This window comes from Leucoraja erinacea, chromosome 26, assembly GCF_028641065.1.
Source record: "Leucoraja erinacea ecotype New England chromosome 26, Leri_hhj_1, whole genome shotgun sequence".
NCBI classification, from domain to species: Eukaryota; Metazoa; Chordata; class Chondrichthyes; order Rajiformes; family Rajidae; genus Leucoraja; species Leucoraja erinaceus.
In genome coordinates this window covers 28,924,600-28,948,644 of record NC_073402.1, presented here as the reverse complement: position 1 = coordinate 28,948,644, position 24,045 = coordinate 28,924,600, and the positions used below count along the sequence as shown (strand labels likewise).

The window sequence follows — 24,045 nt, the reverse complement described above, 5'->3', positions numbered from 1 at the left end:
GATTTAATTAGAAGGATGAGAGGCTATCTCATTGAAACATGCAAGATTATTAAGGGTTCGGACACGCTGGAGGCAGGAAACATGTTCCCGATGTTGGGGGTGGAGTCCAGAACCAGGGGCCACACAGTTTAAGAATAAGGGGTAAGGCATTTAGAACGGAGATGAGGAAACACTTTTTCACCCAGAGAGCGGTGAGTCTGTGGAATTCTCTGCCATGGAGGCAGTGGATACTTTCAAGAGAGAGCTAGATTGGGAAGATAGCAGAGGATATGGGGAGAAGGCAGGAACGGGGTACTGATGGGGGATCAGCCATGATCACATTGCATGGCAGTGCTGGCTCGAGGGGCCGAATGGCCTACTCCTGGGCTGCGGGATATCGTGCTTCCAACCTGCACCTGGAGAAAGAGCCAAGGATCCGAGTTCACAGCCAAAACCAAAAAATGTGTCTTGGCATCAAGAGGAATGGGATTTGGCTGCCGGGAAACCTCTGCTATCAACACAGTCCAGAGAGAGGGAAAAGTCGTGTCCATACTTAGAAAGTCGCACAAAGAGTGCAGCAGTTTTCTTGTCCCAGACTCCAGCAGCCGTCAGATATGGGGGTGGTTGATTTGGGGGGTGGCACGGTGGTGCAGCTGCCTCACAGCACCAACGACCCGGGTTCGATCCTGACTACGGGCGCTGTCTGTGCGGAGTTTGCACGTTCTCCCCGTAACCCGCGTGGGTTTTCTCCGGGCGCTCCGGTTTCCTCCCGCACTCCAAAGACGTGCAGGTTTGTAGGTTCATTGGCTTCTGGAAATTGTCCCTCGTGTGTGGGGAGTGGATGGGGAAAGTGGGATAGCATAGAACTAGTGTGAACGGGTGATGGATGGCCAGCATGGTCTCGGTGGGCCGAAGGGTCTGTATCCATGCTGTATAAACTGTGGAGGTGATAGATTACAAGGTTCATGTTCTGATATGACCCTGTGTGTTTTGGTGTGATAGTGTGAATGAGTTTAGTTTAGAGATACAGCGCGGAAACAGGCCCTTCGGCCCTCCGAGTCCATGCCGTCCAGCGATCCCCATACCCAAGCACTTACCTACACACGCCAGTGTACACACACACACTGAGTTCTTCCCGTGACCAGCGTGGGTTTTCTGTAGGTGCTCCAGTTTCCTCCCACACTCCAAAGACATATTGGTTTTGTAGGCTAATTGGCTGGACATAATTGTAAATTGTCCCCGGTGTGTGTAGGATAGTGTTAGCGTGTCGCTAGTGAATCGCTGGTCGGCACGGACTCGGTGGGCCGAAGGGCCTGTTTCCGCGCTGCATCTCTAAACGTTGAATGAATGATGAATAGATCAACTAAACTGAAAACTAAAATAAACAAGGGGAGAACTACATGTGGACCTCTTAACACCCTCTGCATGCAGCTGGGACGCAATTATTTTCGAGGAAAGCTTTTCCTCGGAGAGGAAACTGTCACAAAGTAAAAAGTGATCTGGTGACGACCAAGGCTCAGCGTTCGAAAATGACACTGTGGATAAACAGAAAACAGCAGGAACGCAGAAACACTACAATCCTGCACTTCTCAGCTAGGAAACCATTGAGAAATATTGGCGTAGGGTTCTGGTCTTCAATATTTAATAAACATCAAGAGAGTTTAGTTGTCATCTGTACTGGCAATCTGTTCTCACCGGCAGCAGCAACACAGGCCCGTAAGCGCTGTAGACATAGACAATATACACATTAAATAAAACATATATATTATATTTATAACAATACTAATGGAAATAAAATGCGTAGTCTAATAACAGTGGTGCAGAGGGTAGAAACATAGAAATTAGGTGCAGGAGTAGGCCATTCGGCCCTTCGAGCCTGCACCGCCATTCAATATGATCATGGCTGATCATCCAACTCAGTATCCCGTACCTGCCTTCTCTCCATACCCCCTGATTCCCTTAGCCACAAGGGCCACATCTAACTCCCTCTTAAATATAGCCAATGAACTGGCCTCAACTACCCTCTGTGGCAGAGAGTTCCAGAGATTCACCACTCTCTGTGTGAAAAAAGTTCTTCTCATCTCGGTTTTAAAGGATTTCCCCCTTATCCTTAAGCTGTGACCCCTGCCTCACAGCGCCAGGGTCCCAGGTTCGATCCCAACTACGGGCGCTGTCTGTACGGAGTTTGTATGCTCTCCCCCTGACCGCGTGGGTTTTCTCCGGGTGCTCCGGTTTCCTGCCACGCTCCAAAGACGTGCAGGTTTGTAGGTTGATCGGCTTCGGTAGAATTCTAGTGTTACTAGAGTTAGTGTAAGGGGGTGATCGCTGGTCGGTGCGGACTTGTTGGGCCGAAGGGCCTGTTTCCACGCCATATCTCTAAACAAAAATAAAATATAGTGGGATTTAAGAGGATTTTGAATAGGCACATGGATGAGCAGGGAATTGAAGGAAGACACAAAATGCTGGAGTAACTCAGCGGGTCAGGCAGCATCTGCAGAGAGAAGGAATGGGTGACGTTTTGGGTCGAGACCCTTCTTCAGAAAGGAAGGAATGTGGATTATGTGCAGGCAGGTCGTGGCATCATGTACAGCATAGACATTGTGGGCCGAAGGGCCTGTTTCTGTGCTGTACTGCTCTATGTCCTATGTATCCTGCCCTCAGCCTTTGCAGGATCTCCATAGTGTGGTTCAATTGCTTTGGATGCAGTGACTCGTGATGTTAGAGACATGACTGACCAATTTGTGGATAGCAAGCTTGCAGCAACAGCAACCTACTGCCTGCTAATGTGAATGTATGAATGAATGATGAATGAATGAATGATGAATGAATGAATGCATGAATGTATGAATGAATGAATGTATGAATGAATGAGTGAATGCTGTATTGCCACATGTGACAAGTCACAGTGAGATTCTCTGCTCGCGTACCCAAGGTATACAAATAGCTGCCACCTAAAGGGCACTGACAAAGTTACCGAGTACCCACGCGCCAGGTTCCCCCTTTGTTCCCCCCCCCCCTCCCCAAAGCCGGGTCCCCACTATTCCCCACTGTGGTGGTAACTGTGGGATTATCCTTTGCCCAGACCATAATGCCCCTGTCCCACTTAGGAAACCTGAAAGGAAACCTCTGGAGACTTTGCGCCCCACCTGAGGTTTCCGTGCGGTTCCCGGAGGTTTTTGTCAGTCTCCCTACCTGCTTCCACTACCTGCAACCTCCGGCAACCACCTGCAACCTCTGGGAACCGCATCCAATTTATTTTTAAATTATAAAATCGAACCTGCCTCCACCACTTCCTCTGGAAGCTCATTCCACACAGCTACCACTCTCTGAGTAAAGAAGTTCCCCCTCATGTTCTACCTGGAGTATTGCGTACAGTTTTGGTTTCCAAATCTGGGGAAGGACATTATTGTTATAGAGGGAGTGCAGAGAAGGTTCACCAGACTGATTCCTGGGATGTCAGGACTGTCTTATGAAGAAAGACTGGATAGACTTGGTTTATACTCTCTAGAATTTAGGAGATTGAGAGGGGATCTTATAGAAACTTACAAAATTCTTAAGGGGTTGGACAGGCTAGATGCAGGAAGATTATTCCCGATGTTGGGGAAGTCCAGGACAAGGGGTCACAGCTTAAGGATAAGGGGGAAATCCTTTAAAACCGAGATGAGAAGAACTTTTTTAACACACAGAGTGGTGAATCTCTGGAACTCTCTGCCGCAGAGGGTAGTCGAGGCCAGTTCATTGGCTATATTTAAGAGGGAGTTAGATGTGGCCCTTGTGGCTAAGGGGATCAGAGGGTATGGAGAGAAGGCAGGTACGGGATACTGAGTTGGATGATCAGCCATGATCATATTGAATGGCGGTGCAGGCTCGAAGGGCCGAATGGCCTACTCCTGCACCTAATTTCTATGTTTCTATGTTACCCCTAAATGTCTGTCCCTTAATTCTCAAATCATGTCCTCTTGTTTGAATCTTCCCTACTCTCAATGGAAAAAGCTTATCCACGTCAACTCTTTATCCCTCTCATCATTTTAAAGACTTCTGTCAAGTCCCCCATTAACCTTCTGCGCTCCAAAGTATAAAGACCTAACTTGTTCACCCTTTCTCTGTAACTTAGGTTAAGGAGAAGAAAGGAAGAGGAGGAGCCAGGGGGCTGAGGGAGAGCTGAGAAGGGGAGGAGACAGTGAGGGGTACCTGAAATTGGAGAAAAGCTCCTGGAAGCTGTGGACTAGAAGATGGATAAGTGCAGGAATTGAGCTGGGAAAATGGAAAGTGGTAGTTTGGGAGTGAGTGTCTATTGACTCGTGACACACAATCACAAGAGGAATAGATGAGGTAGATGCACAGAGTCTCTTGCCCAGAGTATGGGGAATCGAGGAACAGAGGACATTAGTTTAAGGGGAGGATGGCGAAAGATTTAATAAGAACCCGAGGGGTCACTTTTTCACACGAGGGGGTAGTTGGGGCAGGTATTGTCGCAACGGTTACGAAACATTTACACAGGTACATGGATAGGACAAGTGTGGAGGGATATGGGCCAAGTCAGGCAGGTGGGACATGATGGGCAAGATGGGCTGAAGGGCCTGTTTCCATGCTGTATCACTCTATATCCGAGCTCCTCAGGCAGCTTGTTTTGTTTCACTCCGTACAGACCTTGTCCAATTCTCACGTGTGTGTGTGTTTTCTTGTTTCCTTCACAGGGTAAAATGCTATTGATTCCAGAAAAGACATTTCAGATGCAAAGACGCAACAGGCTGGGAAACAAACGGTGAAATTTGTGCTTGAGGACTTTATTTTTGAACAGGTGAGGCCCGGTCCAGAATAGATGCCCACAGAGGCGAGTGAAGGCTTCAAGACGTTTCGGAGACTCGGGTAAACTTCTTCCCAAAACTGGGCCTTCGAAAGGAAGGAAGGAAGGGCGATGACGGACATGATGAGCTTGAAGGAGACTTCGACCCGTCAGCTGCGGCAGAAGTTGGCCAGCCTGGGTCGCCTGGTGGACGAGCTGGAGGACGCCACCAGGAGCCTCCACCGGATGGAAGACGAGATCATGGACTTGCAGGACAAGGTGATCCAGGCGGAAGGCAGCAACTCCGGCCTGCTGTCCGAGGTGGACCTGCTGCGGAGGAGGGTGTTGGCGGTGGAGGGCAAGGACGAGGAGGTGCGGAAGGCGGAGGAGATGTGCCGGCGGTTGAAGGAGAAGCTGGAGGGCGAGGCGCGGCTGAGCCGAGAGCTGAGGGCGGAGGTGGACAAGCTGCAGGGGCGGATGGCTGAGCTGGAGAAACTGGAGGAGGCGTTCGGCCGCAGCAAGTCGGACTGCACGCAGCTGAGCCTCAGCCTGAACGAGGAGAAGAACCTGACCAGGAAACTGACCGCTGAGCTGGAGCTGCTGCGGAGCCGGGTGAAGGAGCTGGAGTCCACGGAACACCGGCTGGACAAGTCGGAGAAGTCCATCCTGGCCGAGCTGGAGAAGTTGAAATCCCTGACCGTGGTCCTGGCCGAGGAGCGGAAGGCCACGGGTGACACCCTGCAGGCCAGCGAGCGGCGCATCCGTGAGCTGACCACCAAACTGGAGATGACCAACAGGATCAGCTCGGCGGACCAGGGCAAGAACTCCTCCAATCTCAGGGCCAATGTCAACGAGAAGACCTACGGCTACACGGGGGACCTCATGATCGAGGGGGACATGTCCACTGAGCTGGGGAAGGGAGGAGGTCTGGACTCCATCACCATATCGCACAACGTGGGGCTCAGGAAGAAGGTTGGACAGGAGGACAACAAGATCAAGGATCTCACGCAGGAGATCGAGAGGCTGAAGAAGCGGCTGACCCTGCTCGAGATGGTGGAGGAAGATCTGAAGAAGACGGAGGCCAAACACAACGAGCTGCAGGAGAGGTTCCTGAGCGAGCAGTCTCTGGCCAAGCTGCTGGGCCACCAGCTGGAGGAGATGAAGGAGCAGATGTCCAGGGAGAGGGCAGTGGGCAACGGGGAGACGCATTTGCCGCCGGAGACCCGCCACCGGTCCCGGCCGGACAAGCCAAAGTACCGGGGTGTGGCGGTGGAGGAACCGCCGGTGGTGGCCAAGGAGAGGTCCCAGGAGGTCTTCTCGTCTCAGCCCAGGTCCCAGAGGGAGAAGGTGAGAAACCGGGACCTGTTGCCGGAAGATGACCACGGGGGGAAGGGATACCGGCGGCCGCTCAGCCCCAGCGTGGGGCGGAGGTTCCAACGAGCGTCTTCCAACCCGCGGGCTGCGGCGGCCGCTCCCAGCGAGAGGAGATCGGAGCAGAAGGCTCCCTCGCCCAGCCGGGAGCAGAAGAACCAGGAGCCGCTGCCGGAGAAGGCGCGGAAGGCACGGGACCCCCCAGCAGTGCTCAGCCGCTACCCGCCCGCGGCCAACGAGTCGAACGGCAAGAGACCTTGGGGCGCCCACGGTAAGGCCAGCGTGAACGGGACGAGGGGCAACAAAGCAGAGCTGGACGATGGCGACTTGGAGCAGGCGGTGCTCTCCGACAGACAGAGAAAGGGGCTCAGCTACACGGAGACGCCCGGCCACGAGAGACCGGCCCCGGGGGATGACGTCGGCGAAGAGCCGGCGCCCACGATCACCGGCCTTCTCAACGGGACATCGCCGGCTGGCAGGAACCACTCGGCCCCTCCGACCACGTCCGACAGCGGGGCCAGGAACTCGTACGTGGTGGAGTTTGAAGTCCCGCCCGAGGAGGTGCCGGGGGGTGCTGGCACGCCGATCACCACCAGCAGAAGCCGCCGGTCCAAGTACCAGCGCTCCTCCTCCCGCTCCCACTCCCAGGACCTGGGTCTGGAGTACACGGCCGCCAGGTGCGTCCCCGTCCCGGAGGACAAGCAGGTGGCCGAGGTCGGCCTCCACCAGCTGGAGGTGAGGAGGGTGTGCAGCCCGCGGGAGGGGCTGAGATCCAAGGCCGTCATCAAGCCGGCCATCATCGCCATCGACAAGAAGGAGGTGATGAGCACCGGGGCAGAGACGGGCGCCGGGGGACAGCGGTCACCCCCCAGACCGGGGCCGAACAAAGTGACCAGCAGCATCACCATACCCCCATCAGAATTGTCCTCGCAGCGGCCCGGCATGGCCGGAACGACCAAGGAGATCCACACCTCCACCAGTAACATCACCATCGGCACGAGTGACAACATCGCCCACAGGAGCAACTTGACCATCCCGTACGAGATCTCCATCCACCGCAGCGACATCACCGTGAAGATGTCGGGCTCGGGCTCAGACAGCAGCGACGAGGACGGGACGGAGTCGGTGTCCGGGCTGTCGGTCAGCACCAGGGTGGGGGTCAAGGTGGCCGGGGGTGGGGGGGCCAGCGAGCAGGATTTGGGGGGCAGCCCCTCCCCCACCACCACCACCACCACCCCGTCCTACAGGAGGGGCGGCCAGGATGTGGACGGGCCGGACAGGTCCAGCTGGAGGAGCGGCCGGGCATCGGAGGTGTCGGCCGAGCCGGCCAAGCGGGAGAAGGACCTGGGGCTGGACTACTCGCGACTGGCCAACAGGAGGACGGGTCAGGGGCGCCAGGGGGGGGAGTCGGCAGGAGGGGGCGCTGCCCTGTCCGAGGGCTACACCCGGAGGCTCAGCAACTTCTCCAACTCCTCGGATTCCTCGGAGTCCCGGAGGAGCTCGGTGTCGGAGCCGGGCCGGAGTTACCTGCCGATGGACACAGCAGCACGGCGGAGGCAGCACACCGCCTCGGTGGCGTCCAAGGTGGCCGACTGGAACAACAGCTGTACTATGGTGAGTCCCAATCACGCCTGGTGCAGCGATGTAGCCGCTGCCTCAGGTGACACGGGTTCGATCCTGACCACGGGTGCTGTCTGTACCGAGTTTGTACCTTTTAAAAAAAAATTATTAGAAGCAAATGTACAATAGTAGAACCAACGGCATATAAAATTATACATAGAAAATAGGTGCAGGAGTAGGCCATTCGGCCCTTCGAGCCTGCACTGCCAGTCAATGTGATCATGGCTGATCATCCAACTCAGTATCCCATCCCTGCCTTCTCTCCATACCCCCTGATCCCTTTAGCCACATCTAACTCCCTCTTAAATATAGCCAATGAACTGTGGCCTCAACTACCTTCTGTGGCAGAGAATTCCACAGATTCACCACTCTCTGTGTAAAAAATGATTTTCTCATCTCAGTCCTAAAAGACTTCCCTCTTATCCTTAAACTGTGACCCCTAGTTCTGGACTTCCCCCAACATCGGGAATAATCTTCCTGCATCTAGCCTGTCCAACCCCTTAAGAATTTTGTATGTTTCTATAAGATCCCCCCTCAATCTTCTAAATTCCAGCGAGTACACGCCGAGTCTATCCAGTCTTTCTTCATATGAAAGTCCTGCCATCCCAGGAATCAGTCTGGTGAACCTTCTCTGTACTCCCTCTATGGCAAGAATGTCTTTCCTCAGATTAGGAGACCAAAACTGTACGCAATACTCCAGGTGTGGTCTCACCAAGACCCTGTACAACTGCAGTAGAACCTCCCTGCTCCTAGACTCAAATCCTTTTGCTATGCTTATTTTTAAACTTTTTAGCTTTAAATTGGAAGAAAAGAAAGGAGAAAAAACAAGAACGAGAAGAAGTGAGATGTGCAAAGATAGATCCCCTAGACTACCAACGTAGTGTAGCCAGAGAGTGAATAAAAGAAAGAAAGAAGAGAGGAATAGAAAAAGATAAAAGGACAAAAAGAAAAAAAGAGAGGAAAAAAGTGGTGGTATACCTGCCTCTCATCCCTCCCCACCCACCTCACCCAAACCCGTAATTAGATTTCAATCCAATGCTGTGTTGTGCCGTGCTATCCTTGTAATAAATCAATGAATGGTGTCCATGTCTTGGAAAAATGATCTGTTTTTTCTGTTATCAACGTGACCTGCGTGGGTTTTCTCCAGGTGTCCATAAATCCATGAGCGATAGGAGCAGAATTAGGCCATTCGGCCCATCAAGTCTACTACACCATTCAATCATGGCTGATCTATCTCTCCGTCCTAACCTCATTCTCCTGACTTCTCCCCGTAACCGTTGACACCCTTACGAATGAAGAATCTATCCATCTCTGCCTGAAAAATATCCACTGACTTGGATTCTGTTAGGTGAGGAGTCATGACTTAGGCCCAGGGAGTTGGTGGCCATTGTTGAAGGAGGGAGGACACATTAGAGGCAGGAAACATGTTCCCGATGTTGGGGGGAGTCCAGAACCAGGGGCCACACCCAGTTTAAGAATAAGGAGTAAGCCATTTAGAACGGAGACGAGGAAACACTTTTTCTCACAGAGAGCGGTGAGCCTGTGGAATTCTCTGCCTCAGAGGGCGGTGGAGGCTTTCAAGAGAGAGCTAGATAGGGCTCTTAAAAATACAGAGTCATGGGATATGGGGGGAAGGCAGGAACGGGGTACTGATTGGGGATGATCAGCCATGATCAAGTCAAGTCAAGTCATGTCAAGTTTATTTGTCATATCCTCAGAGATGTGGACTCCCAGATATTTAAAACAGTTCACCCTATCCACAGGATCCCCATTTATACTCAATGGAGTGTACGTCCTCGGATGAGTGCTAGTTCAGCCACCTCCTCCCGGTAGGCCTTCTCATCATTATCTGAGATCAGGCCCATCAGGCCCACCAGTCACATTGAATGGCGGTGCTGGCTCGAGGGGCCGAATGGCCTACTCCTGCACCTATTGTCTATTGTCTATCGACACCTGTAAGGTGTCCTTGATATGTCCTAGGTATGAACCTGGATTTCTCTGCTTTCAAGTAACCCCTGCATTCCCTCTCCCCCACCTCGTCCACCCTAGTCATCCTCTCCTAGTTTCTTTGTTCGCATCCCTTCATTGTCACCTCTTCCCCAACCAACAATGGACCATTGTGGGCTCCACCCTTCCTTGGTCATCTATTGCCGGTCCTGCTTTGTTCTGGCCTTTACTTACCCCCCCCCCCCCCTCTACTTTAAGCCTGAAGAAGGGTCTCGACCCAAAACGTCACCCGCCCTTTTCCTCCAGAGATGCTGCCTGACCCGCTGAGTTACTCCAGCACTTTTGTGTCTACCTCCGTTGTGAACCAGCACCTGCAGTTCCTTCCTACGCGATCGAGTACGGAGGTTCAACTCTCGAAAGAAGAACATATTCAGGAGTCACCATTCTTCATTATTCAAAATCGAACTACATGCTCGCTGGAAAAATGTTTCAACATTTTTCTCAAGCAACTTGTGGAACTTTCTCTGCACTGGATAAAACTTGGCAATTAGTGAAAGTAGTAAATCAGGAATTTTAATTTAATTCGCCAGTGCCAAGACCAATATTATTCTTAATATTATCATTCATCAGGGTCTGGTAAAACCTGAACAAAAACATATTTCCTCATCAGGAGTTTCACACGACACGTCTTGTGCTGCAGATGTTTCCACATTTATACGCACCATCCATCTGCCGATTCCACCTCCACCTCTACCTGCATCGTTGCCAAACTCCCCGTGTCCATCATACAGTCCAAGGGCGACTAATCACCAACTGGGAAAAGCTACAGACATAGAAACATAGAAACATAGAAATTAGGTGCAGGAGTAGGCCATTCGGCCCTTCGAGCCTGCACCGCCATTCAATGTGATCATGGCTGATCATCCAACTCAGTATCCCGTACCTGCCTTCTCTCCATACCCCCTGATCCCCTTAGCCACAAGGGCCACATCTAACTCCCTCTTAAATATAGCCAATGAACTGGCCTCAACTACCCTCTGTGGCAGAGAGTTCCAGAGATTCACCACTCTCTGCGTGAAAAAAGTTCTTCTCATCTCGGTTTTAAAGGATTTCCCCCTTATCCTTAAGCTGTGACCCCTTGTCCTGGACTTTCCCAACATCGGGAACAATCTTCCTGCATCTAGCCTGTCCAACCCCTTAAGAATTTTGTAAGTTTCTATAAGACTCCATTTTGTAAGTTTCTATAAGACATTGACTCCATCAAGGGCCAGTCACGTCTCAGCCTGGCCACTCCTTCTTCTCCCCTCTCCCATCGGTCAAGAGGTACATGAAGTGTGAAAACGCACACCTCCAGATTCAGGGACAGTTTCTTCCCAGCTGTTGTCAGGCAACTGAAGCATCCCAGCACAAACTGGAGCGATCCTTTTCATATGAAGAAAGATTGGATAGACTCGGCTTGTACTCGCTATAATTTAGAAGATTGAGGGGGGGATCTTATAGAAACTTACAAAATTCTTAAGGGGTTGGACAGGCTAGATGTTCCCGATATTGGGGAAGTCCAGAACAAGGGGTCACAGTTTAAGGATAAGGGGGAAATCGTTTAGGACCGAGATGAGAAAAACATTTTTCACACAGAGAGTGGTGAATCTGTGGAATTATCTACCACAGAGGGTAGTTGAGGCCACAGTTGATTGGCTATATTTAAAAGGGAGTTAGATGTGGCCCTTGTGGCTAAAGGGATCAGGGGGTATGGAGAGAAGGCAGGGATGGGATACTGAGTTGGATGATCAGCTATGATCATATTGAATGGCGGTGCAGGCTCGAAGGGCCGAATGGCCTCTACTCCTGCACCTGTTTTCTATGTTTCTATCCCGACCTCTCATCCACCTGATTCATGGAGACCCTCGGACTATCTTTAATCGGACTTTACCTTGCACTAAACATAATTCCCTTTGCCCTGTATCTGTACACTGTGTACGGGTTGATTGTAATCATGTATAGTCTTTCACTGACTGGACAGGATGCAACATAAAAGCTTTCCACTGTACCTTGGTCCACGTGACAATAAGCTAAACTAAACTAAACTGTGTGGAACTGAACCAAATGCTACCTGACCCGCTGGTTCCTCCAGCGCTTTATGTTTCGCTCAGGATTCCAGCATCTGCAGTTCCTCGTGTCTCCTTTATGCTTTATACTGTGGCACAGCCGTGGAGTTGCTGCCCCACAGCGTTAGAGACCCGGGTTCGATCCTGACTATTGCCTCCGCCATGAATGTAATTCTCCCATTAATAATTCTCCTGCCAATATGCCTGACGCAGACTAATTTTCATGTATTTTTCCACAAAGTTATGGAAGCTCTTACAAAGCTTTCATGGATTATGGGAGTAACGCAATGAATGCTGTCTAAACCTTGCACATTTTTGTTCATTTTTTGTACATCACCCTAAAAGTCAAAATCCTCAGACTCACTCATCTTTTTGCCACTTAAAATAAACCCGAACGTTGCATTTGCCTTCGTCACTACGGATGACATTGTGGGCTTAAAGGGCCTGCACATGTGCTGTACTGTTTGATGTTCAATGTTCTGATTCAACTGCCTATGATGTCCAAATATCTGTGCCTCCAACACACTACCTCCACTGGCTCTCAAACGCCCAGACGGATTTTTATCTTTCTAAAAATCTGAACACTTAAATGGAGCACAGATCGGTTGATGTTAGGCTGCCAAACTGCAGCAGAGATCTCTACCTGCAATCTGTTCAGGAATTATTTTACATTCCAACATAAGACATGGTTATTGTGAAGAATGTTATGCATTCATATTTATCAACTCGAGCATTTCAGAATTGAGGGGAAGCATTTACGTTTGACTGTGTGAGCTCTGTTAATGATTAAACTTGGTTCACATGCACCATAGGTCTGGGATTCTTTGCAATACATTGGAACGCAGAAGCTGAAGGGATCTCTTAGAATAATTTTACTGGAGGCACCATCCCTTCCCGACAAGCTTCTAAACCTCGCGTGTAGGAAATAACTGCAAATCGAAGATAGACACAAAATGCTGGAGTAACTCAGCGGGACAGGCAGCATCTCTGGAGAGAAGGAATGGGTGATGTCTCGGGTCAGACGGGTCTTCTTGAAGAAGGGTCTCGGCCCGTAAGGTCACCCGTTCCTTCCCTCCAGAGATAGAAACATAGAAATTAGGTGCAGGAGTAGGCCATTCGGCCCTTCGAGCCTGCACCGCCATTCAATATGATCATGGCTGATCATCCAACTCAGTGTCCCGTACCTGCCTTCTCTCCATACCCCCTGATCCCCTTAGCCACAAGGGCCACATCTAACTCCCTCTTAATTATAGCCAATGAACTGGCCTCAACTACCCTCTGTGGCAGAGAGTTCCAGAGATTCACCGCTCTCTGTGTGAAAAAAGTTCTTCTCATCTCGGTTTTAAAGGATTTCCCCCTTATCCTTAGGCTGTGACCCCTTGTCCTGGACTTCCCCAACATCGGGAACAAACTTCCTGCATCTAGCCTGTCCAACCCCTTAAGAATTTTGTAAGTTTCTATAAGATCCCCTCTCATTCTCCTAAATTCTAGAGAGTATAAACCAAGTCTATCCAGTCTTTCTTCATAAGACAGTCCTGACATCCCAGGAATCAGTCTGGTGAACCTTCTCTGCACTCCCTCTATGGCAATAATGTCCTTCCTCAGATTTGGAGACCAAAACTGTACGCAATACTCCAGGTGTGGTCTCACCAAGACCCTGTACAACTGCAGTAGAACCTCCCTGCTCCTATACTCAAATCCTTTTGCAATGAAAGCTAACATACCATTCGCTTTCTTTACTGCCTGCTGCACCTGCATGCCTACCTTCAATGACTGGTGTACCATGACACCCAGGTCTCGCTGCATCTCCCCTTTTCCCAATCGGCCACCATTTAGATAATAGTCTGCGTTCCCGTTTTTGCCACCAAAATGGATAACATCACATTTATAGATGCTGCCTGTCCCGCTGAGTTACCAGTTTATTGTCATGTGTGGTGTCAGGTGGCACGCTAACGTGAACACATGATGACACGCGCGACTCTCGTCACTACCGGCCTGTGGCGGAGGTGACAGCCCAAGTGGGACAGGCCCTTTACTCCAGCGTTTTGTGTCAAGCTTCTAAACCTGTTGGGTGGTCGCAGCCCAGACCATCACACTAACCAACCTCCCTCCCACTGAGTCCATCTACACCTCACGCTGCCTCGGCAGGGCCAGCAGCATCATCAAGGACCAGTCGCACCCCGGTCACTCCCTCTTCTCCCCTCTTCCATCGGGCATAAGGTACAGAAGTGTAAAAAGGCACACCTCCAGATACAGGGATAGTTTCTGCACAGCTGTTATCAGGCAACTGAATCATCCTCTCAACAGCTATAGAATGGCCCTGACCTCCCATCTACCTCATTGGAGACCCTCGGACTATCTTTAATCAGACTTTACTGGGCTTTACCTGGCACTAAACATTAACATAGAAACATAGAAAATAGGTGCAGGAGTAGAGGCCATTCGGCCCTTTGAGCCTGCACCGCCATTCAATATGATCATGGCTGATCATCCAACTCAGTATCCCATCCCTGCCTTCTCTCCATACCCTCTGATCCCTTTAGCCACAAGGGCCACATCTAACTCCATCTTGAATATAGCCAATGAACTGTGTGGCCTCAACTACCTTCTGCGGCAGAGAATTCCACAGATTCACCACTCTCTGTGTGAAAAATGTGCTTCTCATCTCGGTCCTAAAAGATTTCCCCTTTATCCTTAAACTGTGACCCCTTGTTCTGGACTTCCCCGACATCGGGAACAATCTTCCAGCATCTAGCCTGTCCAACCCCTTAAGAATTTTGTAAGTTTCTATAAGATCCCCGCTCAATCTTCTGAATTCTAGCGAGTACAAGCCGAGTCTATCCAGTCTTTCTTCATATGAAAGTCCTGCCATCCCAGGAATCAGTCTGGTGAACCTTCTCTGTACTAAATTGTGCCTCATTATTCCCTTCCTCCTGTATCTGTGCACTGTGGACAGCTCAATAGTAATCATGTATAGTCTTTTCACGGACTAGATAGCATGCGACAAAAAAGCTTTTCACTGAACCTCGGTGGGCAGGTAGAGTTGCTGCCCCACAGCGCCAGAGACCCAGGTTCGATCCTGACTACGGGTGCTGTCTGTATGGAGTTTGCACGTTTATTTCCCCGTGGTCGCGCGGTTCCTACACGTTGCGGCCGGCTGCGACTAACTGCCTCTCTTTGTCCAGACAGGGCAGGACAGCTCGGACCTTCTCTCCGCACTCAACTCCAGCGTAATGTCCAAGCGGAAGGAGATGGCCAAGCAGATCCTGTCGGAGCTGGTGACGGAGAGGGTGCCTCGAGCTGACCCTGCGGGCAAGAGGCAGTCGGTCAAACTTGAACTGAGGAGGAACGCCGAGGGCAGCCCGACCCATTCGAGCGGGTCCAGGAGCGAGGACACCACCCCTGTAGTATGTACCCTCTACGGCTCATTGACAATGGGGGGGGGGCAGCAAGGGGCAGGTAGCATATAAAGATTCACACAGTGTGCAAACAGGCTCGGCACGATGGCGCAGCAGGACAGTCGCTGCCTTACAGCGCTCACAGCGCCAGAGACCTGAGTTCGTTCCCGACTACGGGTGCTGCCTGTACGGAGTTTGCACGTTCTCCCCGTGACCTGCGTGGGTTTTCTCCGAGATCTTTGGTTTCCTCCCACACTCCAAAGACGTGCAGGTTTGTAGATCAATTGGCTTCGGTAAATGTAAAAATTGTCCCTAGTGTGTGTAGGATAGTATTAATATGCGGGGATCGCTGGTCGGCACGGACTCAGTGGACCGAAGGGCCTGTTTCCACACTGTATCTCTAAACTAAACTAAACAGGCCATGTAGGAAAGAACTGCAGTTGCGGGTTTAAATCGAAGGGAGACACAAAATGCTGGAGACTGAGGTCAAACTCCTTCTCTCCAAAGATGCTGCCTGACCCGCTGCAGTTTTATGTCCGTCAACGTTGCTCCTCTATGAGGCTGCGATCGCACAACGAGAAGGAAAATAAAAACCCCTGTCCCACTGTACGAGTTCATTCCAAGAGCTCTCTCCCGAGTTTGCCCTGATTCGAACTCGGAGATTTACGGTAATGGCCGCTCGTCGGTACTCGGGGCTCTCGTGGACATTTTTCAACATGTTGAAAATTCTTCACGAGTCTTCCCGTGCTTACCTACCTGCCGTTAGCGTTACGAGCCGCTAAGAGACGTCCCCGAGCTCCGACGTACCCGCTACGTTCATTTTCCGTGCTTACCACGAGTTTGATTATTTTTTTTAACTCGTGAGAGCTCTTGGAACGAACTCGTACCGTGGGACAGGGCTGTTACTCGTACAGGAAAACCATCCACGCCGGAGCAAGTAAACCCCAAAGACAAGAACTCAGACAGAGAAACTTCAACACCAGCGAAACTAACTGTGATTCCTCCGTACAATATAGGTTACATCAACAAGCTGAGCACAGCAAGAAACTTGCGGTTTAGAAATATGTTTACAATTATTCAAGTCTCTTGATCATGTTGCCCCATGGAACACGCACTTTGCCATTATGTTCTGGCCGACCACAAAATGCTTTGTGTTCGAGTCACTGGGATGGTTTCCCAGCAACAGGCATGGCTACTCAATACCATCGAGTTGTCCCGGTGAAACTCTTCAGATGTGGAGGCCTGTGTGTAATTGGAGGAGCTCCCCTGCGCTATTTGTGGAATGTGTGCTATGCCGAGTGGAGGGCACTTTTTCATGCACACAAAAAAAAGAGAGAATATACGCGATTGGGTCCACATCTGCTCCAAGCCTTTTTCCAAAAACCGTGCCTGCCTGGGTATTTTCTCAAACCACTTCTTGGAAGTGTTTTATCGGGCTTTGCACGAACAGTCACCACCAGCCACTAACTGCTGTTCTGGGTAGACAAAAATGCTGGAGCAACTCAGCGGGTGCAGCAGCATCTATGGAGCGAAGGCAACATTTCGGGGCCCTTCTTCCGTCCTGAAACGTTGTCTGTCCATTTTCCCCTCATGGATGCTGCCTGATCACCACTTCCTTCAAACACCCATAAAGATTGTAAACCATTTGAGTACACCTGTACGGGAAGGAACTGCAGATTACGCTGGTTTACACGAAAGATAGACACAAAACGCTGGAGTAACTCAGCGGGTCAGGCAGCATCTCTGGAGAGAAGGAATGGGTGGCGTTTCTGGTTGACACCCTTCTTCAGACTGGGGAAAGGGAAACGAGAGATATGGAAAGGTACATTGAACAAGGTATGAAAAGTACATATCAGAGCCAGCATCGATGACCTAGGCAAGGTGGAGCCCACAAGGGTCCATTGTTGGCTGTGGAGAAGATGATAATGAGTGGATACAAACCGTGAAACTCAGCAGGACGGCAGTGAAACTAGCACCAAGACTAGGGTGGGGGAGGGACGGAGAGAGGCAGTGGTAGAATTGCTGCCTTACAGCACCAGAGACCCGGGTTCGATCCTGACTACGGTTGCTGTCTGCACTGAGTTTGCATGTTCCCCCTGTGACCGCGTGGGTTTTCTTCGGGTGCTCTGGTTTCCCCTCCACACACCAAAGATGTGCTGGTTTGTAGGTTAATTGTCTTCTGTATATTGTCCCTCATATGCACGATACTAGCAGTGATCGCTGGGCCGAAGGGCCTGTTCCCAATAAACCAGAGCAGCCCGCAATGTTTGGAAACGAGAACTAAATGCACGATGACACCTCCTGAGTCCTAACGCCGATTTTGTTTGATTTTCCAGGGCATCCTGTCGCAGATGCGGATGACTTCGAGGCGGTGAGGCTTCCGCTAGGAATCATCAAAGTTGCACGGCAGTTTTTAACGTCGACACACCGCACTGCGCAAGCTTCCGCAAAAGTAGGGAACATGTTCCATCCTGTGCACTCTCTGAACTCAAAGCAATCATATTTACGCCTATATTTTTCTAGAACCGATCACTCTGGCAGCCGCTGTCGGCAGTCGGGGGAGGCAAATGTAATTATTTCAACTCAGGGGGAAGGAGACGGGGGATCGGAGTGAACGGAGAATCCGTCGTCTCTCGTGACGGCTCAGCGAGTGCGGGAAAGACACTTGAGCCTGTGTGGGATGAGAGAGAATCAGGAAATCCTCAGGTGGTTGCAAGCGGGAGGCCCGTTGGAAAAGGCAGTACAATCATCGTCAGATACCTCCCCGGGTGAAAGTTGTACAAAATCTGCATATCCTACGTGACATTCTAAAAGATAAGACCTCAGTAAGTATTAAAAGTCTGCAGTGTAACGGATTAAAGTGGGCGCGCTGCCAAACGCAGCCCAGTATGTATATAATTGTTCTTTGTACTTGGTGAAAGTTTTCTTTTAAACGGGAAAAAAAAAGGTTTTGAAAGAGAAGTCTTTTTAAATTTAAAAAAAAACGAAAAATGAGGAACCAGGAGAGACTTGGTGAAGCGGAATGCACAGGAGTGTCACATCCACCTGTTCTCCGTGCCGACACCATGGCCACGGAGTTGGAACGGTGCCTGAACGGAGGAGCCAAAGAGACACAGAACGCTGGAGACATCTGGGTATTCAGACTCTCCACGTTACTGATGGCACCCTGAATCACCCTGCATCCTTTCACACCCCAAGTCCATTCTCACTTCTGCTTTTACTGTGCCATTTTTACATTGAGGAAACTCACCCTTACAAACTCACTCAAGTAATTCAAAGTTTTGCCTCTGACAATAAACACTATACTGGACATTCCTTCCCCTCCCGGAAATTCCACAGACCAGCTTTAGTTTAGAGATACAGCACGGAAACAGGCCCTTCGGCCCACTGTGTCCATGCCGGCCCGTCGATTAACACTATCCGATACACACTTGAGACCGTTTACAAAGTGGAGGGAGGGACTGCAGATGCTGGCTTACACCAAAGAAAGACACAAAATGCTGGAGTAACTCAGAGGGACAGGCAGCATCTCTGGAGAGAAGGAATGGGTGACGTCTAGGGTCGAGACCCTTCTACAGGCAGACAATTTACAATTCTTACCAAAGCCAATTAACCTCCCACTTTGGATTGTGGGAGGAAACTGGAGCACCTGGAGAAAACCCACGCGGTCACGGGGAGAACGTGCAAACTCCACACAGACAGCACCCGTGGTCAGGATGGAACCCGGGTCTCTGGCGTTGGCAGACAGCGTGTCTACCACTGCGCCTCCACGCCGCCCCCTGCTGGATCAACGGCATCGGCCCTGTGCATCCCCACAGCAAACTCACGGCCCAGTCGCAGCACGAAGGCGCAGCGATAGAGTTGCTGCCTCACAGCGCCAGAGACCCGGGTGCGATCCTGACCACGGGCGCTGCCTGTACAGAGTTTGTACCTTCCCCAGAGAGGTCTCGACTTAAAAGAGTCAATTTAACCTCTTAAAGTCGGCAAAAGCTTGTGTACGCCCAGCCTGATCCTAGAGATTTTCCTTTAAGGTTTTACTTTAGTTTAGTTTAGAGATACAGCGGGGAAACAGGCCCTTCGGCCCACCGAGTCTGCCCCGACCAGCGACCCCCACACACCAACACTAACCTACACACACCAGGGATTGTTTTTACAATTGTACCCAAGCCAATTAACCTGCAAACCTGCACGTCTTTGGAGTGGGGGAGGAAACCGAAGTTCTCAGAGAAAACCCACGGGGAGAACGTGCAAACTCCGTACAGACAGCACCCGTAGTCGGGGTCGAACCGCTGAGCCACCGTGGATAAACAATACTAATTGCTGGAATAATTATTGATGATTATTCTGTTAATTACCCAAAACAGCTCATTTAAAAGATTACTATGAGTTATGGGCAGGAATCCAATTTTAACCCCCATAAAAGATAATATTTGGTTTATAAAATATACCTTCTTGTGAGCAACAGCATTCATGGAGAGATCAAAATGGGTTAGGATAGGATTGGGGGTAAAAATAGGTGGTCAATGTCTGATAGGAGCTTGGTGGGCTGAAGTGTCCACACTCCATCTATAAACTAAACTGCGGGAGTAACTCATCAGGTCAGGGGGCTACTCCGGACAACATGGATTGGCGGTATTTTGGCTCGTGACCCATCTACAGTCCAGATAGAATCCCAATCTGAAACATCCTCCAGAGATGATGCTTGTCCAATGTCCGCAATGGGGTAGAGGTGAATCGGACAGCACCCTAGCGAATGGAAGGGCCGTTCAGATGACTGATAACAGAGGGGAAGAAACTCTTCCTGAATTTGTCAAACCAGGGTTATATTCGGTTTCCTCCCACACTCCAAAGACGTACAGGTTTGTAGGTTAATTGGCTTTGGTATAAATGTAAAAAATGTCCCTAGTGTTAGATGTGCGGGGATCGCTGGTCGGTGCGGACTCGATGGGCCAAAGGGCCTGTTTGCGTGCTGTATCTCTAAACTTAACTAAACTAAGTTTGTGTGCCACTTTCTCTTGTGGATGTTACAATTCACTCGAGAAGATGATCTTTGCAGCCAATCATTCCGGATGTAATGCTACTGAGTGATGACATGCTTAAGAGATCTCTTTACATTGTGTATACCTCATTGCTTATCCACCTTGTATACACACACAGAGTCATACAGTGTGGAAACAGGCCCTTCGGCCCGACCTGCCCACACCGGCCAACATGTCCCGTCTACACTAGTCCCACCCGTCTGCCTTAACCCCTCTCCCTCCAACCCTGTCCTATCCATGTACCTGTCGAAAATGTTTCTTAAACGTTGCAATAGTCCCTGCCTCAACTACCTCCTCCTCTGCCAGCTCGTTCCATACACCCACCACCCTTTGTGTGAAAAGATTACCCCTCAGGTTCCTGTTAAATCTTTCTCCCCACCCCCACCTCACCTTAAAAATCCTCTGGTTCTCGATTCCATTTCTCTGGGCACGAGACTCTGTGCATCTCCCTGATCTATCCTTTCATGATTTTATGCAGGGGTTACTAGAAGCTCACAACAGAAAAAACTATTCCTTTTTCCCCAGTTTCCTACCTGCATTTATCCTTCATAAGTGATAGGAGTAGAATTCAGCCAATCCCCGCCTTAAAAATGTCCACTGACTCGGCCTCCACAGCCGTCTGTGTGGCAATGAATCCCACAGATTCACCACCCTCTGACTAAAGAACTCAGTCACTGGTGGCCTGAACTCAGCTGCTTTAGGTGGCTTTCTCAAAAGAGGTATAGACCCACTATCTCGGCAAAGGGCCAGTGGATGCGTAGATAGACACACAAAAAGCCGGAGGAACTCAGCGGGACAGACAGTGTCTCTGGAGCCGAGGAATACTCCCAACACCTGTAGATGTGTGTTGGGAATGTAGCTGGAGTTGCGTTGAAGTTTGCCTTTGCCAAAGTCTGTGTGCGGGCCTGCCCTACTGTGAATCCACTGCACTGCTGTAGAGTTCTGACGGGATGTCTATCAGCGGCCCATCATTTCGCCACTACCCGCCTGCTCTCTCCACACTGCTGTCCGAGCCCCGAGACACACGTACAAACACACTCACTCCTGTGGACTCCAGCATCTTGCACCCGTCTTCTTGTAGAACCAAACACACACAAGCTCTCTCTCTCTCTCACTCCCTCTGAGTGTCGTGTAAGATGTATCAAAGAGAGATATTTGACAATGAAACTGTGATAGCGTTGAGTAGCATTACAGCCTTAACGCTCGCCGGCCCCTGAGGTTTCCACCGCCCACAGCCTAGTGCTAGTTTGTATCGCCTCTTGCCTTGTTTCAGTTGCTACCTGTGCATTAACTGGTCTTGCCAAAAACACCGCCTTGTCTGTCCCCACCCTCACCCCCCCACCTCAGTGAACCCACAGACTCCTCGAATACAGATACAGCAGCCACATTGACTGAGCAGACAGACAAGGAGGCATGATGTAAACATTTTTCGTTCGTTTGTTTGTTTGTTTAAGCGGCAATTCTCCAAAATAGTTTAAGGAAAAAAAAATGCAAGTATAACACGAGGTTATGTAACAAAGTAGTTTCAATTACATTATTTATTTGGTAAGATGCATTCTAAACGGTATTTTAAATAGCTTGCAATATCAAACAGTGTCGATCTGCTCCACACATCAAACAAACAATAAGACGTTGCAAGCCCGAAGGCAGAAGTTCTGACGGTCTGTACACCGTGCATGTCGATCTCATTGACTCTTCTCATGGAGTTTTCTGCATGTAAACGCTCCTGACTTTAAACCTGTCCACTGAACAAATAAAAAATATATATTAATCATAACTGGTGTGGTGCATATTGTCCTCCATTTCAGCAAAGCCAAGACATCGATCCACACGCTGACAAAATGATGAGAGGGATAGACAGAGTTGACGTGGATAAGCTTTTCCCAATGAGAGTAGGGAAGATTCAAACAAGAGGACATGATTTGAGAATTAAAGCCCCTGTCTGTCCCACTTAGGAAACCTGAACGGAAACCTCTGGAGACTTTGCGCCCCACCCAAGGTTTCCGTGCGGTTCCCGGAGGTTGCAGGTGGTTGCCGGAGGTTGCAGGTAGTGGAAGCAGGTAGGGAGACTGACAAAAACCTCCGGGAACCGCATTGGTGGGGGTACTAACGTTACACAACAGTGGTTCATAGATTAAGTACATACATAAATTGTGACTTGAGAATTAAGGGACTGAAGTTTAGGGGTAACATGAGGGGGAACTTCTTTACTCAGAGAGTGGTAGCTGTGTGGAATGAGCTTCCAGTGGAAGTGGTGGAGGCAGGTTCGATTTTATCATTTAAAAATAAATTGGATAGGTATATGGACGGGAAAGGAATGGAGGGTTATGGTCTGAGTGCAGGTAGATGGGACTAGGTGAGAGTAAGTGTTCGGCACGGACTAGTAGGGCCGAGATGGCCTGTTTCCGTGCTGTAATTGTTATATGGTTATAAGTGATAGGTGCAGAATTAGGCCATTCGGCCCATCAAGTCTACTCCGCCATTCAATCGTGGCTGATCTATCTTAGGCTGTGGGCTGAGCATCGAAAATGTGTCCTGAATTTAACTTTCGTGACCCACGTCCCGGAACTACATGAAATTTTGCACAGATTTAGATCAAATATATTTGGGAATGAAGTCATAACTCTCAACCCCATTCTCCTGCCTTCTCCACGTGACCCTTGACACCCGCACTAATCAAATTGACACTTACACACAGAAAACTGCAGATGCTCGAATCCTGAGCTGAGGATAAAAGGGAGAAAAGACTGTAATAAGCAAAATAAATAGATTTCTCCCGACACAGATTCAGATTCAGATTCAGATTCAATTTTAATTGTCATTGTCAGTGTACAGTACAGAGACAACGAAATGCATTTAGCATCTCCCTTGAAGAGCGACATAGCAAACGATTTGAATAAAAAAAATAATAATAAGTGTCCGGGGGGGGGGGGGGTGGTGATTGGCAGTCACTGAGGTACGTTGTTTTAGTAGAGTGACAGCCGCCGGAAAGAAGCTGTTCCTCGACCTGCTGGTTCGGCAACGGAGAGACCTGTAGCGCCTCCCGGATGGTAGGAGGGTAAACAGTCCATGGTTGGGGTGGAGCAGTCCTTGGCGATGCTGAGCGCCCTCCGCAGACAGCGCTTGCTTTGGACAGACTCAATGGAGGGGAGCGTGGAACCGGTGATGCGTTGGGCAATTTTCACCACCCTCTGCAATGCCTTCCAGTCGGAGACAGAGCAGTTGCCATACCATATTGTGATGCAGTTGGTAAGGATGCTCTCGATGGTGCAGCGGTAGAAGTTCACCAGGATCTGAGGAGACAGGTACTCAGATGAAAGGGGTAGCAGGGCCAGCACATCTGTTGGGGTTGTTTGTTGATGAGCTGATGGTGGAGATAAGGGAGAAGCAATGGGTTTTGGGCAGAAAAAGACACAAAGTGCCGGAGTAACTCAGCGGGTCAGGCAGCACCTCTGGAGCACGTGGGTAGGCGCCCTTCTTCAGACCCAAAACGATGCCTATCTGACCCACTGAGTTACTCCAGCACTTTGCGCTTTTCTTTTTGCTTAAGTGGCACTTACCAGAGCTGTCGGGTCACAGAACTTCCAAACGTACATGAATCTCTGTGTAACTGGTGAGTAACGGGCGCAGCTTCCGCCTCACAGCGCCAGAGACCCAGGTTCGATCTTAAGCTCAGGTGCTGTCTGTGTGGAGTTTGCACGTTCTCCCCTGTGGTCGCGTGGGTTTCCTCCGGGTGCTCCTGTTGACTCCCACATCCCAAAGACGTGCGGGTTTGTAGGTTAATTGGACTCGAAATCGCC

General features: G+C 50.2%; 1 protein-coding gene across 1 annotated transcript in view; it reads left to right on the top strand.

Moving 5' to 3' along the window:
- The window catches only part of luzp1 (leucine zipper protein 1), an 86,516-nt gene extending 64,479 nt beyond the window's left edge, over positions 1-22,037 (top strand). Inside the window, exons 2-4 of the mRNA XM_055656594.1 lie at positions 4,677-7,750; positions 14,994-15,215; positions 17,543-22,037. Coding sequence (XP_055512569.1) covers positions 4,898-7,750; positions 14,994-15,215; positions 17,543-17,581 — 3,114 coding nt within the window. The 5' untranslated portion in view covers positions 4,677-4,897 and the 3' untranslated portion in view covers positions 17,582-22,037. The remainder of the gene's footprint in view (positions 1-4,676; positions 7,751-14,993; positions 15,216-17,542) is intronic.
- The last annotated feature ends 2,008 nt before the right edge of the window (positions 22,038-24,045 follow it).